The sequence below is a fragment of the Haliotis asinina genome, chromosome 11, assembly GCF_037392515.1.
Source record: "Haliotis asinina isolate JCU_RB_2024 chromosome 11, JCU_Hal_asi_v2, whole genome shotgun sequence".
NCBI classification, from domain to species: domain Eukaryota; kingdom Metazoa; phylum Mollusca; class Gastropoda; order Lepetellida; family Haliotidae; genus Haliotis; species Haliotis asinina.
Window position 1 is genome coordinate 32167685 of NC_090290.1, and position 23002 is coordinate 32190686.

Genomic DNA, 23002 nt, shown 5'->3' on the forward strand with positions numbered 1-23002 from the left:
ATTTCTCAAGGCCCGCGTTATAGCGAAGACTGCGGCATAAGGTCGTGTCTCCTTATGTGACCCACTTTCCCCTTTACTGTAACAGATCACTAAAGTGCACTGTGAATGACTACAGCGTTTCAACCAGAGACCATATACCGGTATATGGTCTGTGTTTCAACTCATAGATCTTCTTTTAATTACAACTTTGTTTACAATACGTATTTACTTAAGTGAATATAACATAGTGGCTTTAATGACAGGTTAGCAATGATATTACGTAGTCCAATGGTTAGCGCGGCGTTTCCCACTGCTCATGACACTACCGTTCTAAATTCAAAGATATCTATTTTTAGCGTGACGTCATCGGGGCAGATAAAACTGACCAATCAGATTCACGCCCCTTTCGTCCCTTCCTAATCAACCAATCAGAAGCTCGTATTTTGGATGCAGAACTCTCCTTTCCTATTCATCAGTCCATGGAGGAAGTATATGTAAGTCCCCATGGTCCTTAGTATGGTGATCTACCTTCAGTTGTTGGCAACCTATAGCTCATTTATATATTGTACTGTCCTCTATAGATACATTGTTTTAGGTCTAATCACTAGTTTTACATTCTACTCTATGATATTCAAGTTAGTTTTACTGTTCTTCGTTGACAGGGTTTGTGCTATTAATCCATTTGTATTTTTATAATTAATCGTCCTCGTCACGATATGGCTGCAATATTACCGATGTGACGTTAAATATTAACTCACTCACTCACTGGAGAATTCTAACAAAATGCTTGCCACACAATGTTCTCTGAGCTTCAACAACACGTACCATAGAAACGGAAAGAAAAATAAAGGGAAGTTACTCCTCAGCTTGCTCTTAATACGTGAAATTACATAGCTTAGGTTCAATGCGTGAGTTCAAATCAGGGAAGCAAGATCATATTTATCTTTCCCTTCAGAGCCATGGAAGCTACTTATAATACAAAATACAAGAAAAGGATATCCACACACACACACACACACACACACACACACACACACACACATAGAAGAGAATATTACACAAATTCCCTCCTCAGACCAACAGTTACCAACGTTAAAGTTTAAAACAAATTATTACACCAAACATTGATGGTAACTAGGCTTTAACTTTGTATTCTGAAGTTACCACCTTCTACTCCCAACAGCAGATTAACTCTTTGTCTTGATAATGTTCACACCAGCATCAGCAGCCACAGATTATCAGATTATTACTTCTGTCTTCTTCTCACAGTAGCAGATTAACTGTCGTACCCAACTGGCCCCGACGTTCACACTTTTTTAACGAGTTGTCCCGTAGTGGCCATTGAATTTCGTTGTTGGGTAATAGACAGAGGTACAACTCTAGAGAATACACAGGTTATTCCAATCACAATTTGATACTAGTATATATTTCATGTAAATACGACCATTTCGTGCAAGAATGTTTACATGATGTATTCATAACCAGTGTGGGGATAAACTACGATTTTACCACTGAGAATGTTTGTTCTGCTTCTGTTTCAAATTCGGTTAAAGTTTTAACATGCTGCATCTGTTGCGTCAGGATCGGTTCCGTGAATTGGCATCTTCCTGTTTGAGGATGGAACAAAAACAATGTGACAACGAGCTTACAACGAGTTTACAACAGCAATATCGACAGACTTTGAAGACAAACGAGAAGCTGTTCGGCCAAGGTCCATACATGGGCAGGCACAATCGTTTCGTTTTTCAGCATAACCAAGTAATAATTTGAACAGAATCAAATTTATATACTCAGTTATGTTTACCATCGGCAATTCCATGATATCGCACAAAGTATCTCGTTTTTACCATCCAGACAATGAAGCATATTTACAATTCTTGAATCAGACTGCCACTAAATATGCATGAACGAAAAAATCATGCAAATACATATAAATGAACAGAAACTGGCGAAATATTAACATTCTTCCAAATTTTAACTGTGTCACTACGTGGTCATGAGATATTATGCCGCACTGTTCACATATCGTCATCACCTTTCAATCAGTCTATTCCGTATATAATGGTAACTGTTGTTTCTTCTGGTATGTTCTACAATGCACCCTCTGGCACATGAAAGTCGGCCGTGAGAACCCGATCACAGATCCACTCAGGCAGATTCCACAGGGGTCTGAAAAAGTACTTGCAGTCGTTTCCCACCAGGTAGCGAGTGCGGGGAAACCTGGCGGTGATGGCATGTGTGTAGGCGTCCACAACCAGGTGCGTCATAGGAGACGACAATTTCTCCAGCATCTCGATAAATCTGGTTTCCACTGGATATGAAAGAAAACAGTTTGAAACCTTTATGATACTTTAATTGAAAAAACATTTGGGACTGCAATAAACAGTTGCAATAAATGGTTGCGTTTTGACGTTGTTACCATGGACTGTAACTCTGGTGTGAATGTGTGAGTTTAGTTATATTCCAGTTATATGCGGGCGGTCTGTAAATGATCGAATCTAGACATGATAAACCAGTGATCAACAGCTTGAGCATCGATCTAAGCAACTGAGAACCACTGACATGTATCAACCGAGGCAGCGAGCCTGATCACTCGATCCTGTTAGTAGCCTCTTACGACAACCATGTGTCCGTGAAGATCAATTCTGACTCGGATCTTCACGAGTTACTGTAAGTCCAGTTAGGACAGGAACAGTTTCAAGGATGAACATCACATGCCACGAGGCACTCAGGCACCCAGTCAGCCGAAGGAAATGATGAACGCGCCGTAACGATGGATTACATATAAACCTCTTGGCTCAATTGTGAACTACTCTCACTCTCACAATTACAAGTAGGATGCTCCAATACAACGGGAGGGGTTCTTTTATAAGCAAAACTATCAGATTTGTTATTTGATACCGATATGCTTTAGTCATAGCCATACTTTTCTGGGCGAACTCCCTTCCATAGAAATGCTGAACTTCTGCGTCTGCCTGATTGAAACATGTCTGGAAGTCCTCCCTGATGGCGTCCAAATTCATAATAGTTGTTCTGAAGAAGCCGGGCTCCAGTAAATGTACACTTACGCCCTGTTTGAAAACTTCGCGTCTAAAATTAAGAAAACAAAACATGACTTTGGTGGGTGTGTGAGGTATAGCTAGACACATCTAAAACTCTGCATTTCCCAAGCCATCACATTTTGACGCTGAAACTGAGTTGTTAGAATATTAGAACATCCACACGCTTTTCCCTTAAGGTTTTTCTCTCAAGTATGACAAGTATGTTGTCAGAACTACTGGCATCCACGGACATTACTGTGTGTCCCAGACAGTTATGTCTTTCAAAATTCGGTAATACTTTCATTCGGACTCTTAATCTGGGCATACGTTAATCAGAGTGGTTTTTTATCAAGTTAATCTGGACGATGCTTCTGAGACTTTCTTTGTGCTCTTGATTATTTAGAAACTCGATCCGGTTATTGTGTCACAACACTGAAAGTGTCAACGAGGACAACAATAACGAAGGACAGCTTACAACAAACATCATGCTCTATCACGGAATATATTCACATGGAACTGAATGAAGCACCAATCTGTTTCATCGTAGTGATGATGTCAACGATGCTATTCTTAAATGGCACATTTCAAATACTGAAAAACAAGGTTTAAAAGGATTTGTCAAAATGCAGTCAACATGCATTTGATGCATGCTACCACATCCTTCACAAAGACTAATATCTCCACCTGGCCCTTACAAAACCAGTGAATAAATAACATGGCCAGATAGTATGAATGCATGCAGCTGGCCATTGGGCGTTGTTACTGCCACTCTATCATCAGTATAATTACGTGGAAACTCAAACAAATAGGCCCCGTCAAGGGCAAGAAAGACCATCCCATTGGAGGATAGGAATCTGACGAGTCTTGCTTTGCCTGCGAACGAGGACAGATGCGTGTATCTCGCCCTTTGAGTCAGTGTACCTGAGTATCTTGTTCTCGCTGAGATTTTTAGGGATTTGTTTTATATTATAAACTAAAGATAGTTGATGGAACCTGCTGTAGTATTTATTTAAGTAATTATCTGCAGTTTTCTTTTGAAACTTTTTGTGCACGTGAATATTACTTGCACCTTTTCTGTTCCGGTTGTCTGCACACGCTCGAACTTGCTTTGCGGATTACACTAATAGCGTTTTTTTTGCGGATAGGGCTATGAAGTCAGGATCAGCAGGGGAATATACAACTGGCTCCTCCTGGTGATTTTAAGAAAACACATACTCATGCCGAAGTTGCCGGGAAATATATTGCTGTTATAGGCGCTGTCTAATAGGTAACCTAGAGTTTCAATGTGGAATGTACGCAGATGTTTCCCTGTTCTTGGTTTTGTTGTGGAGTGTACGTTGTGTAATTATAATGATAGAAAGATGGGTGGAAAGAATCAGAGGAACAGTGTACAGTTCCTCTTCAGTTCATAAATAAATGCAATATATTCTGTTAAATGAAATCTGGAAAAAGACCCAAAACTGAACAAAAAAGCCCCCTTCCCACCCAACAAACCTTCCCTACACTATACCTAAATTCTACGGGTCTTATTTTATTCCTATGGCTAATTTCTGACCTACAGTAGCTACTGCATATTCCTGTTCTACCTATTCCTGTTCTTACATAGAAGACAATGATATCGGTCGCATTAGGCTCTAATATAAGTGTTACTACTACGACGAAGTATGACAAACGATCAGAGATTCAAATCGCTATAACTGGTTAGTATTGCAAGGGGGTAAGCGCCGCAGCTGCAACAATGAAGCAAATGCACGTGCGGTACGTGAGGAGCGGTTCGCGAAGGTTCCATACGTTGCTGGAATGCTCAAGAATCAGTGACTCTGTATATCAAGGCTGGTTGTCGTGTTGACGACACACACAGATACATGGACTTACACTCCGAGTTATACTGGAGTTGTGCCTGCTGAGCAGTTCAAACCTATTCTCACTGACGCGAGTCTGTGGGCATCAAATCAAAGTCTATGCACCCACACGTTTGCGAAGGACAAGGTGTTCTTTACAATATAGAACTATGTATTTCTAAATATGAAATAGTTACGCAGGTGAAATCCATAAAAGTGTCTGATGCTAAACGTTTAACCACTGGTAAGGGAAGACTGTAGACATTATGGATCCTTTTATGTTTTGCAAGTTCCATACTTCCGGTGCATGTATACATGTACTATCAGTCTTTCATAGTAAGAACGCATACACCACCAGCTCCCAGGTGTTAAAAATGACAGCACATCTATACACATGCACAAAAGCTATTTTCATTGTGTCTTGATTTCGCCACTGAAGATCAGAAATACAAAACTATAAATGTTTATGACTGAATTAGCGTTCCATAGATTCTTGAACCTATAATTGTCAAGATATGACAAGGAAGACGTTCTGCACGTGCAACTCCAATTCCCTACCATCTGAATCTTGAAAATCAAGTTTCACACACTTGGTTTCAACGGTCTGTTGTCAGATTCTCCTTTCACTTTAGAGTTAGAAAATCAGTCATGGTGAGGTAAAAGTTCACTACCGCTGAGAGATGGAAGGTGATAGACATGAAAAATGCTGACATATCATGCAGGGCCATTGCAAAGCAAATGGGTCGTCATCACAGCGTCATCACCCGTTGAAATGTCAAACATAATCAAACCAATGATGCCAATGACAGATATACGTCTGGTGGGCCGAGAAATACCTCTGACAGAGAGGATAGACGTCTTCTCAGGTTAGGGAGACGAAATCCCTTTGCCACCTCGACAGATTTTCGAATGCAGTGGGGTACCCATAAGAGATACTAAGTCGCCTCAGAATGACTGGTTATGCTGCCAGAAGACCAGTAAAACGTCCTCAACTGACTGAGAGACACATGCGGAATCGTTTGATCTGGTGTCGTGCGAGCAGTCGCTGGAACCTGGCAAACTTGAGAAAGATCCAGTGGTCTGACGAGTGTCGAATGTTGCTCAGAACTACTGACAGTCGAGTACGTGTCTGGAGGCAAAGTAACACCAGACGTACACCAAGGAACATCCAGAAGACGTTAGCCTGTGGCGGGGGGTCTGTAATGACATGGGGTTGCATATTCTTTGAGTGTAAACTTCCGTGCAAACAATTCGTGGTAACTTGAATGGTCAACAATAATTAGATGCAGTTCTTCGTCCAGTGGTAGTCCCTCATTTTGACAACCATCCTCTAAGAAAAAGACCTGTGTCAATGCCAGACCACACAGATCTTTTCTACACTTTTGGCTTATCTGTATCAAGAGGCCATTGATACTCTTCCTTGGCCAGCATGCAGTCCGGATCTCAATCTAATAGAGCATCCTCGGGACATTCTTGGGCGGAAAATCAGACATTGGGAACCCCATCTTTAAAATCTCGCTGAACTTGATTCCGCACTTCATGAGGAATGGAACCGCTTGCCTCAGAGAACCACTCAACGACTTGTAATGAGTATGAACCGTAGGGTTAAATCTGTGGTCAATGTCTGTGGATCATACACATTATAATTACTGGTGTTTCTGTCTTGCAATAGACTCTTGCACTTCATACGACGTCTGTATGATACCTGATATGGCATGTTGATATCATTACAGTTACTTGACAATGAAAATTTTCAGTGTTTTATATAACCTCAAATTCTGGTCGCTGATAAATTTGCGTTACACTTATATTGTTTTTTAACACAATATAAATATGCTTTGAGACAACATTTTCATGGCTTAAAATTACAAAATCGGCTTGAAACAGTCATAGATCTCGTTATGACAGTTACCATTGAGTATCCAAAGTAGCAGATCACAAAAATAGTGGGTGGCGCTTAACGTTTGTGCATGTGTATATATTTGTGTGCATGATATATTTAGAATTCTCGGGCTCAGGGAAAATACACAAACATCGAGGGTACATCAACCCATGGCCCCCTCGTCACCAGTGAACGATGTACACTAAACATAATACTCAAAACACACAATATTTATTATATTATTTCAGTCGTCACATTTCAAACTAAAGCCACCAATGTCATGAAGGTATCCTTGTATAATCGGTTTTCGGTCACATGAGAAATCACGCCGCGTATTCCAGTACTCCTCTATGCATACTTTACCCTTGAACGTGGTTATTTATTTGCAGCATGAACAAGTACGATAACATTACCTCATGTTTCAACATTTCCCTCGTCCGCTTCGCTATCCAAAACACTGCAGCATGGAAGTGACGTCATCAGTTTTCGGTCAAATGATTGGTCGACTGTTTTACAGTTCACAGGAGGCGGCATGGTGGTGTGACACGGACATAATTATATAGGATGCTGGTGTCAATCAAATATTTCAACGCAGAACATACTAACGAAGAGAGAATAATTCCAAAATATTTCACTACTAAAATCACTGGCATGATAAATAATCTGCCGTAAGTCATTCCTGATAATCAGGACACGGACAACAGAATTCGGAGGCGGCACGAACAACGTTTCTGGGTGTGCATACTTTTAGGTGAACCCAGTGTTTGCACTATGGGTGTATGCCTTCTGCCCATGAGACAAACACGATGCTATGGCATCCTACGAGGCCCCGTGGTGTAAATCTGTGACACTAACAACAAGCTTCATCATCTACGACCTCAGTTTCTTCATCGGAAACATCCTACGGAAGAAAGTGCCTGATATACCTGCTTGAGGAGACGATGGTTTATCTGTCATGAGGTTTTGCCTCGATTTTAGTGTTATGTTTGCAGAGTTTATTTTCTTTACACAGGGGGGTGGCTATCATGATGTTCTCTAATTTTCTCCATAATTGAATCCTCTGGAATGACCTTGCCACCGACGACCGCACTAAGAACTTTCCTCTTCTTTGTAGATTTCGAGTAAAGGAAGTTCTTGACAGGTTTCGTCGTCAGAATTGTCGACACGGTTGGATCTATCAGCATCTTTCCATGGGGTGTGAAAAACAATTGAAGGCGCAAAGTTAATGTTACACACAGCACTGATATCAAACGGATAAATCCGACGTCATGAACGATGACTGTATATTTGATGGAGTTAATGCCAAAGGGTACGTTTACATGCCAGTTCACACACGGAATGTTTTGCAACAGCAACGATGGACTTGTTCTGCATAAATTTATGTCAGAGATTGTTGAAGATCTTCGAAAAAGGTCCAAGAACAGCCAACGTACATCGGCTGCAAAGCGTGACGTGTGCGCCATTTAAACAGACAATATAATGTTGTGTTCACGAGCCTAGGTTATCAGTGTGATAATGACACACGAGATCCATGTCCATGACAGAGAACAGGCAAGGGACGATCAACAGACGCTGTGACGGAATTCTTCACGAAATGGTGTTCAAGGTATTGACGGAATATTTCGGAATTCGACCATCCAGATTCCGAAACGGTTCGCGCTGCTCCGAGTGTCGATCCTGTCTGGCATGTTTTCTTCACGCATTCTTTTCCCATTTAATACAAAATATGTTGGTATTATGGCGCCCGAAGACTCCCGCATCCTCTAACCGAAGTAATGCTAGATTTTGGACAGGTGGCAGCATATGGAGTGGCTTGACTTGACGATACAACAGACGGAGGTGTCTGATGTTCCAGAAATCCCTTCTCACCAACGCTGTATATCCGATGTGGGTTATTCTTCAAGTTATACTTGTCAAGAATCTGTCCAAGTCATTAGATGTAGTGTCGGACCGTTTCGTCGGACGTAGTCTTCGCACGCTGTAACTCAAGTGATTTCGGTTTTTGGACTTATGGATCGGGCCAACGTGACAGGAAGTTATAAAAGCATTGCATAGGCCGTAGTTCTTGACGGGATTTCTTGCCCAGATAAACTGCTACGTGAGTAGCAAGATCGACAACTTCTAAAAGTGTATATCCAAGTCGGCCATTGCTCGAATATGGACAACAAAATTTCTCTCCTCTTCGATTGACAACAAACGCTCATGACCAGACTTCAAACACTCCATCCCAATATCCTCCCCAGTAAGGTCATGGAGTAGCAAATGGAACCAAATAGATCTTAGCAGCTTTCCTGACAGACATTCCATCAATAACGGCTTCAATAGGGCCTCAGGTGAATATTGGCGGTACTGTCAACTTCCAGTAGACTAGCCATTTATCAAAACTAAAATAATAGATCTGCTATTAAACTTTTTTCAGAAACAACAATTTGAATTATTTTTTTCGACAACACGATAAAAGATGACCTTTCCGTTTCAACGCACTGTCACGTGATGTATCATGTGACAAAAAGATGACAAGAGGTAAACAAGCAGACGACGAGTTACTGTTTAGTTTTAAAACACATTCATCTAGATATAGCATTTCTTTGCAAGTAAGTTTTTTACACTAGTAATCTGAGTCGTAAAATAGGAGCTTCACCTATATTTACTGATATTTACCTTGTGCAACTTGACACGAAGCACTTTTGTAGTCCGAGCGATAGAAGTCCGACTCTCGGCTGAATGTATCCGCTTGATGTCGCGAAATATCGTTGCCTATCCCAAGAAAACGTATACAAAATGGCTGACCGAAAACCGATGTTGAACGAAAACAGATGACAGTTAGATATACAAACCTGAGACAATCTGTGAAACCTTCAACACCATATTTGGACACAGCATAGGGGGAAATAGTGGCAGCTATCCTTCCCATCATGCTTGACATATTGACCACACGACCATGACATCTGCGCACGAGGGGTAAGAAAGTTTTCGTCACATCAATGACACCGTACAGATTGACGGACAGACAACGTTCATAATCCGGTCTTGTCAGCCACTCTATCTGACCCGTGGCACCTACTATCCCTGCGTTGTTTACGATTGCCCATAATCCTGTGCCAAAGAAACAGTGTTTATTTAGTTTGTGTTTGTGATGAAAACTGACAACCGACTGCAAGGCCTATACTAATGGCTAGCACGCCATGCCAAAGACCTGAGTTCACACTCACACACGCACACACACACAGAGAGAGTGAGAGAGAGAGAAGTATATAATTGCCTGTGTGTGCATGTGTGTGTGTATGTGTTTGTTGGAGTAAACACAATGTATGTGTGTACCCATGGCCGGCTCAATCGAATGATCCAACTGACACACTCAATAACTAGTTGTTTTGTATTTCGAACTGATGCATGTTCACCATTCCTTTAGTAAATACCTTTGTTTGACGGAAGTTGTTTTTCTACTGTTGCACGCGCTTTCACAATACTGTCCGGTTTAGTCACATCCAAGGACAACGTCTTCAGTTGGGGAGACGACACTTTCCTCAGTTCGTCTGCCCCTCTTTCAGAGAAACACGCTGCAAATACGTTGAAGCCGAGGGAGTCCAGTCGTTTTGCCAGCAGATTTCCAAAGCCCGTGTCGCAACCGGTGATGAACACGTAACGTTCCCCATATTTGCCGACAGTTGGAAGTCTCATCAGTTCCTTCAGGAGAACAAATACCACCAACGCAACTACAACGTACAGCCACACCATTGTAAACACCTCCTGTAGCAAGAAAAAGATAACAACATTTGTCACGATATACTGAACTAACGTATGAACGTATCATTAATCAGAACAAATTGGCTACAGCTAGGCATGAGACTCACCTCAGAAACGTACAGCCTCACCATCTTGATCTGGTGTGATGAGAGAGACAGAAGAAATGCGCAGTTGTACATACAGTTCTACTTCTGCAGAGATTATACAATACCTAAAAACTTCCAGGAACCTCTGAATGATTTCTTGTTCCTATTGTGTAATCAGTGCATTCGATGTTATTACACTGTATCTTTTCTCAAAGGCAAGATCTGTCTGGTCATTGACGGAAATAGAGAATCCCTCTCTATTATCTACTGATATCAACACTCTTTGGTAATGTTACACATACCACCATAAAGCACTATTCATTCATACTATTCAATGTATAATGTACATCTCTGAACAGGGAATTCGAAGTGCCATTAGACTTCCAGTGCAGCGATGTCACAACACTGTGACGGCATCAATGTTATGACGTCATACCATTGACAGTGACGTATTTCTTGACGTCCAGATCATTGATCAAATTTGCTGTTAAAACGGTATCTCCTATGAGACTTCGTTTGATCTCACACAAGCAACATTTTTTTTATCACAGATCATTTTTATCAGTTTTATTGATAATTCAGTAATGCATTGTTTCAGTTCAAAGTTCACTTCAGTTTTACACACTTCACCTTGTAAACTCTCACAGCTTACATACTTTGATCGATGTCAGACGTTGACATTTCATCTGGAATTCTAAATGGCATTTAATTGCTGTGTTTGTCACAGCTAGTACAGCTTGATACGAGGGGGTTCAATAGGTTTTGCAAATTCGATATAAAACAGTGATTACACGATGCCATATTTAGAAAGTGGTCAAAAGCAACATATGTCATGACTTTGTGGACTTTGTGAGCGGGCTAGGCGTCTGACTTTGTGTGCTGGCGATTACGTGCCTGACGCTGAGGGTGCGGGTTCGAATCCCGAAGGGGACTCAACCAAAAATGTACTAGAATTTGTACTTTACCGAGAAAGTGAAATCCCTAATATGACATATGTTGGATATAAAAAAGAGCTATATGACCCATTTTTTACTTGTATTTTTCAGTATAACATCCCTTCATCTCTTAATCCATTTGTCTTTAAGGTTTTGGATACCACTTTTGTAGAAGTCTTCAGGTTGCCCCACTAACCACGCCTCTGTGGCAGCATTTGACATCTTCGTCATCCGGAAGTGCCTTCCACGTAGGGCAGAATTCATTTCAGGTTCCTGAACAGGAAGTAGTCGCTGGGGGATAGGTCTGGACTGTACCCTGGGTAAGGTGCTCCTTACAACTTTCAGGTCTTTGATGGCGATCTTGAGCGCTGAGGTTTCTGGGTATCCATCTTGCAGACACTTTGGACATTCCAAGATGATCATGAATTATCTTTTCAACACTCCCAACCAATATCTGGAATTCCAAAGACAGTTCTGACACTTTCACTCGCCGGGCTGCTAAAAGTCTTCCTCCTATAGCGGCTGGGTGACCTCTGAGGGCCTGCCTGACCGTGGTTCATCGTCTATGTACCTCCTGCCCCGCTTAAACTGAGGAGACCAGCGACAAACAGTGGAAAAGCTAGGAGCATCCTCACCCATCACATTATACATGCGATTAGATATTTCTGTAGCTTTGGATCCTTCCTTTGCAAGGAAATTTACTACAGCGCGTTGCTGATGTTTAAGGGAATCCATGATTATGGAGACCCCTCGGTCAATGGAGCATTTATATCTAAATTATTGTTGTGTCTAGGAATTGTTATAACATGTGTCAACATTATGTTTTGACTAAGGTAACCTTATTGAACGCCTCTCGTACATTGACATTTACTCTTGATGATGATCAGGTACATATGTTTGTTGGTTTTAGTGAGTGACTTATGACCGGGTAGACATTCATATTTAAACATATAAAGGGCGGCTAACGGCAACAATAAGAGACGCTATAAACATTGTGAAAACAAATTGATTATGTACCCTAAAAGCATTATAATCGTAACTTGATTCCCTGTTCCTTGGTATATCCACAGTGTGACGTACAGTGACTCATGGTCACGTATGTTCACAAGCGGAGAATATGATGGGGAACGAAGAGTGGTATCGTGATAACAGACAACACATTCCCCTGAGCATTTCTTCTAAGCTGTGACTTGGAATGTACTTTTCACAACCCCTTATCAAGGTGACATTTGTGTTTTGATCATATAATCTGTATAGCTAAGGCCGCCGTACTGAACTGTAGGTGCTCTAAAAACAAAGTACTCGATATAATGGGTGTGTTAAACATTTAACGTAATTACAAATACGATCATAAAAACCTTCTGTGCTTAAATACACCAGTACATACATACTGTGAGATGTATTTTACATACTGTAAAACCATATCCTCCAATATCACAAATAGTCGCGAGCAAAAAAAAAGATAAGTTGATTCTTAATGGCGTTGACATGCACAAACTTACAAGGGCATACGGCTGGGAAATACTTACCAACGTTCAATGTGATCTATACTACAGATATATGCAATATGTATATGTCGTCACCAATGGACACCAGGCACAAACGCTGAATACTGACGTGAGTCTCGGCCGACGTGTTCCCTTCGTCGCTGTGTAATCATTGACTTTGTCCTGTCCCCTGTGTTACTTTATCAGGGAATGGTTATGAAGAACGTGCTGTTGTTCATGTGTAATGTACAGTTCACGACTGGGAATACAATCCAGCTCAGTATTTATACAACTGTTAACGTTAGTTTACTATTTAAAATAATTAATTGGCTTTTTGTGATAATTAATGAAACAGAAGATATACTGCGTTGGGGGTACTAGATGTGTTCTGTGTGGCTGCCAGCAGATTATGTCACCTATTTATCGTCACATCGGCAACATTTCGTTTTAAACACATATTTCATCCAGCTTAGGAACGCTGTTTCCAAAAGTTACATATTTCATATTTACAATATGAAAACATTGACAACAGACATTTGTTAAATGAATTTAGAAGGCTATATTACAACCATATCGCAAGGAAAACATGTAATTATTTTGTCAAATATCAATAAAACTAAAAACCCTCGGAGTCATGGCGAAAACGGAAGTAGATGCAGTGATGCCATCATGTCTTTTAAGATATTAGTATACTGTGGGTGCCAAGGAAGGGCATCTGTTGACAAGGTGTTGGACAGTATCTATCGACATATTACAAAGTTGAATTTCTGCCACATGATGCTTAACTCCTCTCCCTTGAAATTTGACCGATCCGCCAATAATTACCTTGCCACGTTTGAAATGAACAGTATTATATTTATCGACTGATCCCGATTTAGAAAAGAACTCGAAAAGGTGTTTTCTTTTTTAAAATTGTTATCTCCTTTAGTAAGGAGATCGATGTCATCCACGTGAAGGAAATGAATAAATGGTGTGGGCATCTGCGCTGACGAGGATTAACCGTCCTCTTTACTTAGCAGGAAGCTCCGAGTATTTAAAGACGAACCAAACCAAAGGCGAAAGGAATCCCCTGGAATATTCCCTTTCTGATTCCCTTTCTGATTTTCGAGTACATCCCAAGTTGAGTCGACAAGAAGCTCAAAGGACTTGAGTGAATCAATTAGTCGCCCGGGGAAGTCAATACAATGTAGAGATTTCAGTCGAGAACATTTTAGTACTGGGTTTTGGTGATATGCTTTGACGTTTCTTATCCCCAGCCACGCCTTAAACGTGAAGCAGAAGAAGAAGAAGAAGAAGAAGAAGAAGAAGAAGTTTATTCTCATAAATCACACGAAGTGACACAGAGAACATACAGATGATTTACAATATGTACAGTATGGTTTGTGCAAGTCAACAATAAAAAGAAAATTACAATTTTGCACATGGCAGTCTCATTTGTACAGACATAAACCTTCCTTGATATATTTAGCTAATTTCAAAGTGAGTGGTTTATAATGTGATTTCATTATTGAGATGAATTTATCTAATGAAGGATTATTACAGAAGTACCTAGGCAGATATTTATTTCTTAGCGTTGCTAGACCTGAGCATATTAGAAGGAAGTGGTATTCGTCGCCCACTGCATCATTACATAGTGTGCATTTCCTATCAGAAACAGCGATACTAGTCCATCTTCCAGTTTCTATAGGTAATCTGTGGTTAGCTGTCCTGAAGCGTGTATACCATATTCTAAGATTTGGAGGATATAGTATTAGGCTCCATATGGACGTATCTACATACGTACCGTTGACTATATTCATATTTAGTATGTAGGTTTATCACAGTAAAAGAACGGGCTCAGTCAGGTTTGGTGACCTTGACCTTCATCTCAAGGTTACATGGGGACATTAGCGATTTACCTTGTCAGCGAAATATCTCAAGAATAGTTCACTGGATTTTCTTATAATCAACACCAAGCTTTAGGGAAGGTGCAGGGCCCAGTCGATTTGGGTGCCTTCAGATGATTTTCAAGGTCACGGCGACTGCTTTTAGGAGTTTCATACACTGGTCAAGGTCTGACGGACTCTTCAGAATATTTTTGTGTTTGAACAACTAAAGTGCAAGATATCGAGAGAATTTGAGAGTAATGTTTTTGTTGACATTTACTTCATCTTAAACTACGACCCTCAGTTTCATTTCTTTTCAAGTTTGATGTGATAATATGCGTGGGGGATTATGTCACCTGACAATGCTTGTTTTACCTGAGATTGACCCTGGCACCCCTAACATTCCTTCTTTGCTCCGTGGTGCTCTGTATATACATGCCACTAGAAGATGTAACGAGGGTCTCAAACACTTTGAGAATTATGCTTTGTTACGGTTAAAAATGTGGTGTGCCAAAAGGTGTAAGAAACCCCCTGTGAACCAGCAAAGGAGAACAGAGACAAGTTTAAAATATTCAGATACTGTATTAAGGCAATCAAATACAATACAAGTGAGACAAAAATGTAAGGCAATGGGTCACAAAACACATTGTATAGCAAATTCATCAAAAGTCTTAGTGCGAGAGAGAAACAGTCGTGGAGAATGTAACACAGTGAGCAGTCTGACAGCGTCTAGGAAGATCGAACGTTTGCAGCGATTGATGATAATACAATCCAGTGAATGAATGTGAATGTGTGAATCTGTGTCGATCAAATCACGGCAGCTAGACTTTAAATATACTTGCAGTCGTTTTCCGAAAGTACGAGGAGTTACCGCCATCGCCAACACTGTAGAATGCCCTCAAAACAATGTCTCCCGGAAGTAAACAAACAGGAAATCAAGGGCAGATAATTCCCGGACAAGCCTGCTGCCAAAATCCTAAAAATGTGGATCATCTATTATACGAAATGTGACCCATTATAATTATTATTCAAAATACTAAACATTGTGACAGAGTAATAATTATTACTTAATTAACAACAAAATATACAGAAAATACACACTCATAACAATATATATACATTATACTGTGTATTCAGACATGCAATACATCAAGTTTCTGGGGCCAATCATGTCTCATTTTTTGTGGAAGAAGCATTTTGCGACCCTTGCAGGTTCATGGAGGAATTCGAGAGCATTTAAACAGCAAAGTCATGTTGTTTCAAGAAAGGGGAACAGTTTCTTATACCAGTTTCGAATACCATCAGACTCTTTTCTAGCAACAGAAAAGTGACCCAGATTTTTATCAAGCACTGAACCTGTTATTGGGATCCATGGGAGACCGTTTATCATGTTCACCATCACCTTTTGTTTTGAGTTACCTGCAAAAGTGCGTTGTATTGTTTTTAATGTGTATGTTTTATCAATTTGTTCTTCTTTTTCCACTTTCTTTCTTTTAATCCAGCTTTTAATTTTGCTCGACAATTGGAGAAGCACCTTTTCGTTTGTTTTATTTTAATGTAATATTAATTTCTCCAAAGATCATCATATTTTAAGGCACGACTCAAACCAGGAAATATTAAATTTGTTTCATCAAGCTTTTTTAGAAACCAATACTTCTTTGGTAGTATCATTAGATTGTAATCTAGATGAAGTTCTTTCACAAAACGATCGGCAGCATAGACAATTAACTTCATGCAACGAAAACTTCGCAGAAAGCTTTAGATAAATAGCTTCATTTCGTAAATCAGTTTCATTTTGGAGGAGAGACACATTTAATTGGCCTCCGTTCCTCCTTTTCACTGGAGTTAAGTTACCAAATTCCCTCATTAATAGAGTTCATAAAAATGTAAACAGGATTTTCATAAAGATCTGCAGCTCAAGAAGAAGTAAAGTGCAGGTCAGAAATTACTGGGTCAAATGCCTCAATGCCGGATGAGTTTGTACCGGAAAGACGTTGACCAGGACGTTCATTAGAAGTTGGGGTCTGTTGCCACTTGAGTATTCCGCTCATGCAAAAAATTCCTGACAGGCAGGAGTTTTTGATCCAACGCTTCACAGTGCATGTTGATAGTAAGTTGTAGAGTTGGTCTTGGAGATTTTGCTCCGTCAGGTAAGCATACACCGGCATTAGGTTCCCCTGTGTAGTTTAAGCGGATTTTCAGGTCACCCTGTCGCTCTTTTTTTAGATGGTTAGACGATGATATTCTTGGTCGGGTCCAATGCCTCTCCTTGGGGCTAGTCTCCAGGGTGGATTGTTTCATTACCGGAGGAAGTCTGACTGAACAGCAGAAGTGAAAAAAAAAACTTGTCAGTCACCAAGTAATAGCCCTGTCTAGGCCCATCTCAAAAGATGCAACGTTTTCACGTATCAGGATTAAAACTTCAATATAAACTTCAAATTTTAGCAATGTGTTAAAAATCTGATATCTTATTCATTGGCAATATCTAATCTAGGTGGGGAATGTTCTATTACAAACAAAGGGACCAAATACTTTATATTTTGTTCCTTTTTGTAACAAGGGATGTGCATTTTTTCATGTATCCGGGTGCAAACACCTACCATCAGGTGTCTGCTGTTCACTAAATTTCATTTAAGAAGATATCGTTTCTGGCATAGTTGAAAAGAATAGACCTTTTTCCCCATTCCTGGTAGATGTTTATGATTTTCAAGCTGAATTTTAAAGTAAAAACAACCTTTTTCTCTTGTATACAAGAAAAATGTCTTTCCTGTAACAGTTCCATAAAAGTATGGAATAATTGATGATCTCTCATCCTGTGAAAGTGAAACTCTCGATAATACTCACTAACAACTTCTGGTTGAGAGTGATAAACATGTGGTGTTAAGTTCAGGACAGAATTTTTACAGAAAATCAAGTTGAAATGGTAAACATTTGCGATGGTTTTGTATCGGCGTCTTTTAAGTAACGTCAATTAACAATAGAAACAAACAATTTTCCAAAAATATGTGTTTCTGTTTGCATCTGGAACCATAATTACAACACAAGGATGTTGCCTGAAATGGGAAAGGGATTAGTCATTATCTTTTTCTGAATTTACTTTTACAATTTGTTTCTCATTGATAAGTCAAATGTTATTGGAAAGACACATTATGTAACTGCAAAGACAATTCAATACATATCTGAAAATACCTAATATATCTAGTAGGTCTTTGTACATCTAGATTTGCTATGCACTCATATTAGGACCATTAAGTTTTTGTGTGAAGTAACAACTGATATTTTTCTTAATAATTTGTATGTTTCGCGTCTTTCAACAATAGCTGTTACTGACTTATTACTGCAAAGACAGTTTAACATTAATGATCTTCCATTGTATTTTCTTTCCTGACTGATTCCGATGTGCATTAATATATGAGATGAAATTATCTAAGCTTAAGAAAGAATTCTGTTCTTGAAACTTTGAATGCTTATATCCATTTTAAAGACTGATATTTGAAAGACAGTGGGTGACTGACGATACTAAATCTAACATCGTAATAATCAGTCTGCAAAACCATCAAAGCATGCAACATCTAGTTTTCTAAATAACGGGTGATAATCTAAAACAAACATCAGTGAAACATTCATTTCTGTATCTATCTCAGAACTGGCAAGATGGGTATGACAAATACAGGGATTAATTTTGTTGATTTATTTGTTACTTTGACAGCTTGAGGAAGATGATCAAAACTTTGATACTTTTATTAGTAGCAAACCTGTTTAACTGTTTGAGGCAGCAAACTTGGATTCTTGTGTTAGTTGTAAACCTGTTTGACAGTTTGAGGATGGTAATCCAAATTTTGATACTTTTGGTAGTTGTAAACCTGTTTGAAAGTTTGATAAATTCATGACATTTACCGTCAGCTTCCCGTTAATTTTTGTTTCTGAGTTCCCTAAAAGAAACAAATTTCAAGACGGTAACTGCTACTTTAATTGTTGTTTATTTAAAGCACAATGTCTATCGTTTTACTTCAGAATTTAATTCTTCTTTGTCTTCCATCAGTTTGCTCTGAAATGCCTTTCCAGTAACAAATAGCAAAGTTCTAAAATATAGAATATATATTATGCACTTCAAGTATGGTAAAAGCAATACTTTGGGAAACTGATTGATATGAACCTAGCTTATCATCAATGCCACTGATGTGTTTTTGTCCTAACTCAAATATGCAATCGAATTGTCTTCTCTGTAACAAACGTGTCATTGTTAGTCACCTTATTTCGAGATATGAACATAACATCTTACATTTACTATACGTCTGAGGGTAATAGACAGAGAACTCTTCCTTTCATTATGTACAGATAGATCAAAGATTTTTATTTCAATTAAATTTTAATTAGAAACTTATTTGACATATTTTTTTTCCAATAACATAGAGTGTCTTTGGCATAATGGTACGGTCTTTGGTATAACAGGACTAGAAAGTAAATGTTTTATTATCTAAAGAGTACGACATTGTCAGAAATCAATCAAATATCAAAATAGTCTCTTCAAATCACCTTCAGTGCAACATGTTTTATGAGAGACAGGTGAGGGGATACCAAGAGTATTGAAAAGTACTAACAGATTTCACTTTTCCGTCTGACACAATGTAGAAGAGGTTTATTTCATAAACATACAATCACAGAACTGAGTTTGCAAGTGTGTGTAACAAAATAACAGGTAAGGTAGAATTTACAATGCAATATCTTTACGCATCAATGTATTTTTAAGAAAAATATGAATATTACTGTTGTTACAGGAAAGACATTGTGGCTTCGTCCTAATTAGTTTAATTAGTCTTCACAACAACATTGAACATATTTAAGCCTCAAATATTATTGATGTGTGAACCTTAACAATGTAGCTTGCAATTTGTGGAATAGAGATTGAATATTTTGTGTTTGAATTATCTTGTCTTTTGAATGACTCATATATCTAAGCACATATCACCAGGCCTTTGGCATTAGTAATATTAGTAGTACTAGTATGGCCAGGAGCACTTAGTTATCAGTTTTAGTTTGAAAAATGGTTTTAAGCATTTTAATGAGGAAGTACATAGTGGACATCTAATGTGAGTTTGGGTTGGGTCTGTCCCTACTACAGAAAAACAGTATAACTGTACAAGCAGGTGAATGTTTTGTAAAGATGAGGTTAAATATCCACAAAGGGAGATAACTGGTGTGTAATGGTAAATGATTGATCTGTATGGGTTCTAAATGAAGTTAGCATGTGCTCCAATAGGGTCATTGGTATGTGAATATAGATTCTGAAACAATTATACCCAGTGCATCCCATGTGACAAGTCCACATTGCCACAATTTCAGGAAATACGAAAGAGCACAGACACTTTCTTCCTGATATTGTATTAATATAATCTAGGAACCATTTTTTGTTGGTAAAAATAGGATACGAGATGTGGCGTAACATCAATTAAATCTAAAGTTATAACTAGTACTAGGCAGGCGGGTTGAAATTGTTTCCGCTGTGCTGTAGGTTGGTTCTTGGTCATCATCGCTCAAAATATTGAATACTTTAGATTTGTCTGTGTTATATCTTTCTGGTTTGGGAGGGGAGTTCTTATACTTTTCGTCACGGCAATTTGTTCACAGTAACATAGGCCACAGACTATTAAAGTGATGAGCAGGGATTTGAACTCACACCTTGAACTTTATGTATTTTCACTTGTCAAGAGTGAGCCGGAGTGTTACTTTCCCTTTGTTATCCTTACGGTTTGGTATGATGCTGTAAGCTATGAGGCGAATATAGTGCGGCATGGGTTTTGTTAAAAGAAACTGCATGATAGGTATACAAGTTATGGTTATTGGGGTGTATGGAGGAACGACTTTGGATTTACGCTCATCTGTCTGCCTACATTGACGTTTCAAGACCTATAGACGTTTAGACATGTGACCCAATAGTATTGTATCTGAACTGCCATTGCCCTTGAGGCAGTCGGTGACTTGCACAAATCAGATTTATTGCAGATTTCTGAATATTTTGAATTTGTATCAAAATCTGCTGTGAGGACAGATTTTTGGGTTGAACATGGAGTTTTGGAAATGATTAACAAGAATATTCGGACCATTTTTTTTCAGTGTACCCCGCTTACGTGCGAAGTATTTTTTTTCAATATACACCGCTGGGAATTCCGAACTCTTCTGGTGCTTCATGGTAGTACTTCTTTCTCTCGAATAACATTGAATCACGCATGAAGCACGGAAATTACCGATGTTTTGCGATTGAAAATCGATGGAAGGGAAATAACTCTAAATTTGTTTACGTTGTGTCGTCTGCGAAATGGCGATTCGCCTCGCATTCAACAGAAGTGCTTCAAACAGTTCAAAATTAAAAGTCAGGTGTTCGGTAAGATAAATACGTAGTTTACCACTTAACAACGTATATTATAGTATCAATACAGCAGCACTCAGATTATGATCTTGTTGAAATGGACCTTCTAAAATCTAACGAGTTAGTGCCCAAGGCTTATCGTCAGAAATTCAGAAATGCTCATAAAAGGAACGAGATCAGAATAGAGTTTGCAAGGGAGAAGTGAACTTGGTTCGATGCATATGGGTGGTGTGGTTCTTAGGAGGTCTCAGATTTTGATAGTTTGAGGCAGTGTTGATGGAGGATTTCAAGCAGAATGTTCATTCTAATTACTTTTATCCCTGCAGCATAAAATATCTTATTTCAGTAATTTCAGGTGTAAGGTTCGATTATATTAACTTCAATTTCCTTGTATAAACCAATGTATGGATTAGCGGCTATTGCAACGGGACGTAACTATGTGTGTCGGGCTAAAATGGCCCACAGTTATCCAAGTCCTTGTTCCCGTACAACAAATGAGATAAATGCAAATGGTTTGAATGTCCTCTGTTTTGAGTGCGCCATTTTGGCAACAGTTTTATTCCCACCCTATATCCCCCCCCCCCCCCCCCCCCCCCCTTTGGAGTTATAAGGTTTTGAATGTGTTGTTTATCAATTCTTTTATGCTTTGACAAGATGCTGGCTCTTAGTTTACATGGCAGATTGCACTTGGCGGGGAGCATGGCAATGGCAGCCACAGTATGCATCAGTGAAGTCCATGAGGACGGGTTGGCGATCAAGATGTACATCGCGGCCTGAAATGCTTCAGCTGCAGTAGCAGCCAGTCACGGTGAAGATCATGAAAGAAGGTTGGTGATCAACATGCGCGGCTTAAGACTTGCAGTCTGGGCATAATACTTCGCTGACCGTGCATTGGAAATGTACCATTGGGGTACCGTTTGTTGTACTATTAGAGTACCTTTTGTACTATTGAAGTGCCGTTTTGTACTATTGGCGTACCGTTAAATCCCTTGCAGGTCAGTTTAGCATAATGTTAACATGTATTGTGCACAATTATGCCTCTTTTGGTTTACCCTGGGAGGAGGTTTTCATTATTGCTGCGCGTCAAGGGAGTGGTGGGGGTATTGGCGCGTCATCCTCTCAGTAATTCTGCTCTATGCTGTAAAGCCGGGAGTCTGTACATAGTTTAGGCCTAGAACAGACTGTACGTGTTTGCGCGACACTCTCGCCACCAGTTCATGAACAAAACAGTGGCCTTACTCCACATACTCCACATTGTTCTTTGTTAGAGAAATTGTTCTTGAAATGATCGCAAAACATTTGGTTGGCGACTTACTTACATGAGGCATGTTTGACCCACAGTTCTTTTCGGTCTCCATGTAATACCAAGAGTTTTCCTGGGTAACGGACATGCAGGCTTCAGTGGCAGTAAAACAGGTACATATTCGTTTGACAATCTGTTCAATCGAAGTCTAAGATTTCCAGTAGTTGTGATCCTGTCTGTTCATATTATAAGTAGCCGTGAAGAAAACTTCATGATTATTGTACATCTTGCTAACAAAGGGTTTGCAGTCTCAAACGTAAATAAGAGTTAACAAAAGGTATCCATAATTTGCATCTTTGCAGACATCTTTGAAACAACCTTCATATATTGGTAGAATTTTTACCGTGAAAGTATCCCAACTGATTGGCTATGCTACCATAAAAATACTTGCACATCAAACAAATATTGGCTACTCCCACCAGTGGAGCATCTTCCTAAGCTCTGTGTCATCATCAACTTCGAAGACTTC

At 39.4% G+C, this 23002-nt stretch overlaps 1 protein-coding gene across 1 annotated transcript; it reads right to left on the reverse strand.

Annotated features, from left to right (window-relative positions):
* Positions 1-2059: 2059 nt before the first annotated feature.
* LOC137255369 (retinol dehydrogenase 7-like) lies at positions 2060-10481 on the reverse strand. Its single transcript, XM_067792810.1, has 4 exons — positions 10163-10481; positions 9581-9839; positions 2906-3069; positions 2060-2290 (listed from the first exon to the last, which is right to left on the reverse strand). Exons 1-4 carry the CDS (start codon positions 10479-10481, stop codon positions 2070-2072), a joined length of 963 nt encoding a protein of 320 aa, XP_067648911.1. The 3' UTR covers positions 2060-2069.
* Between the last annotated feature and the right edge of the window lie 12521 nt (positions 10482-23002).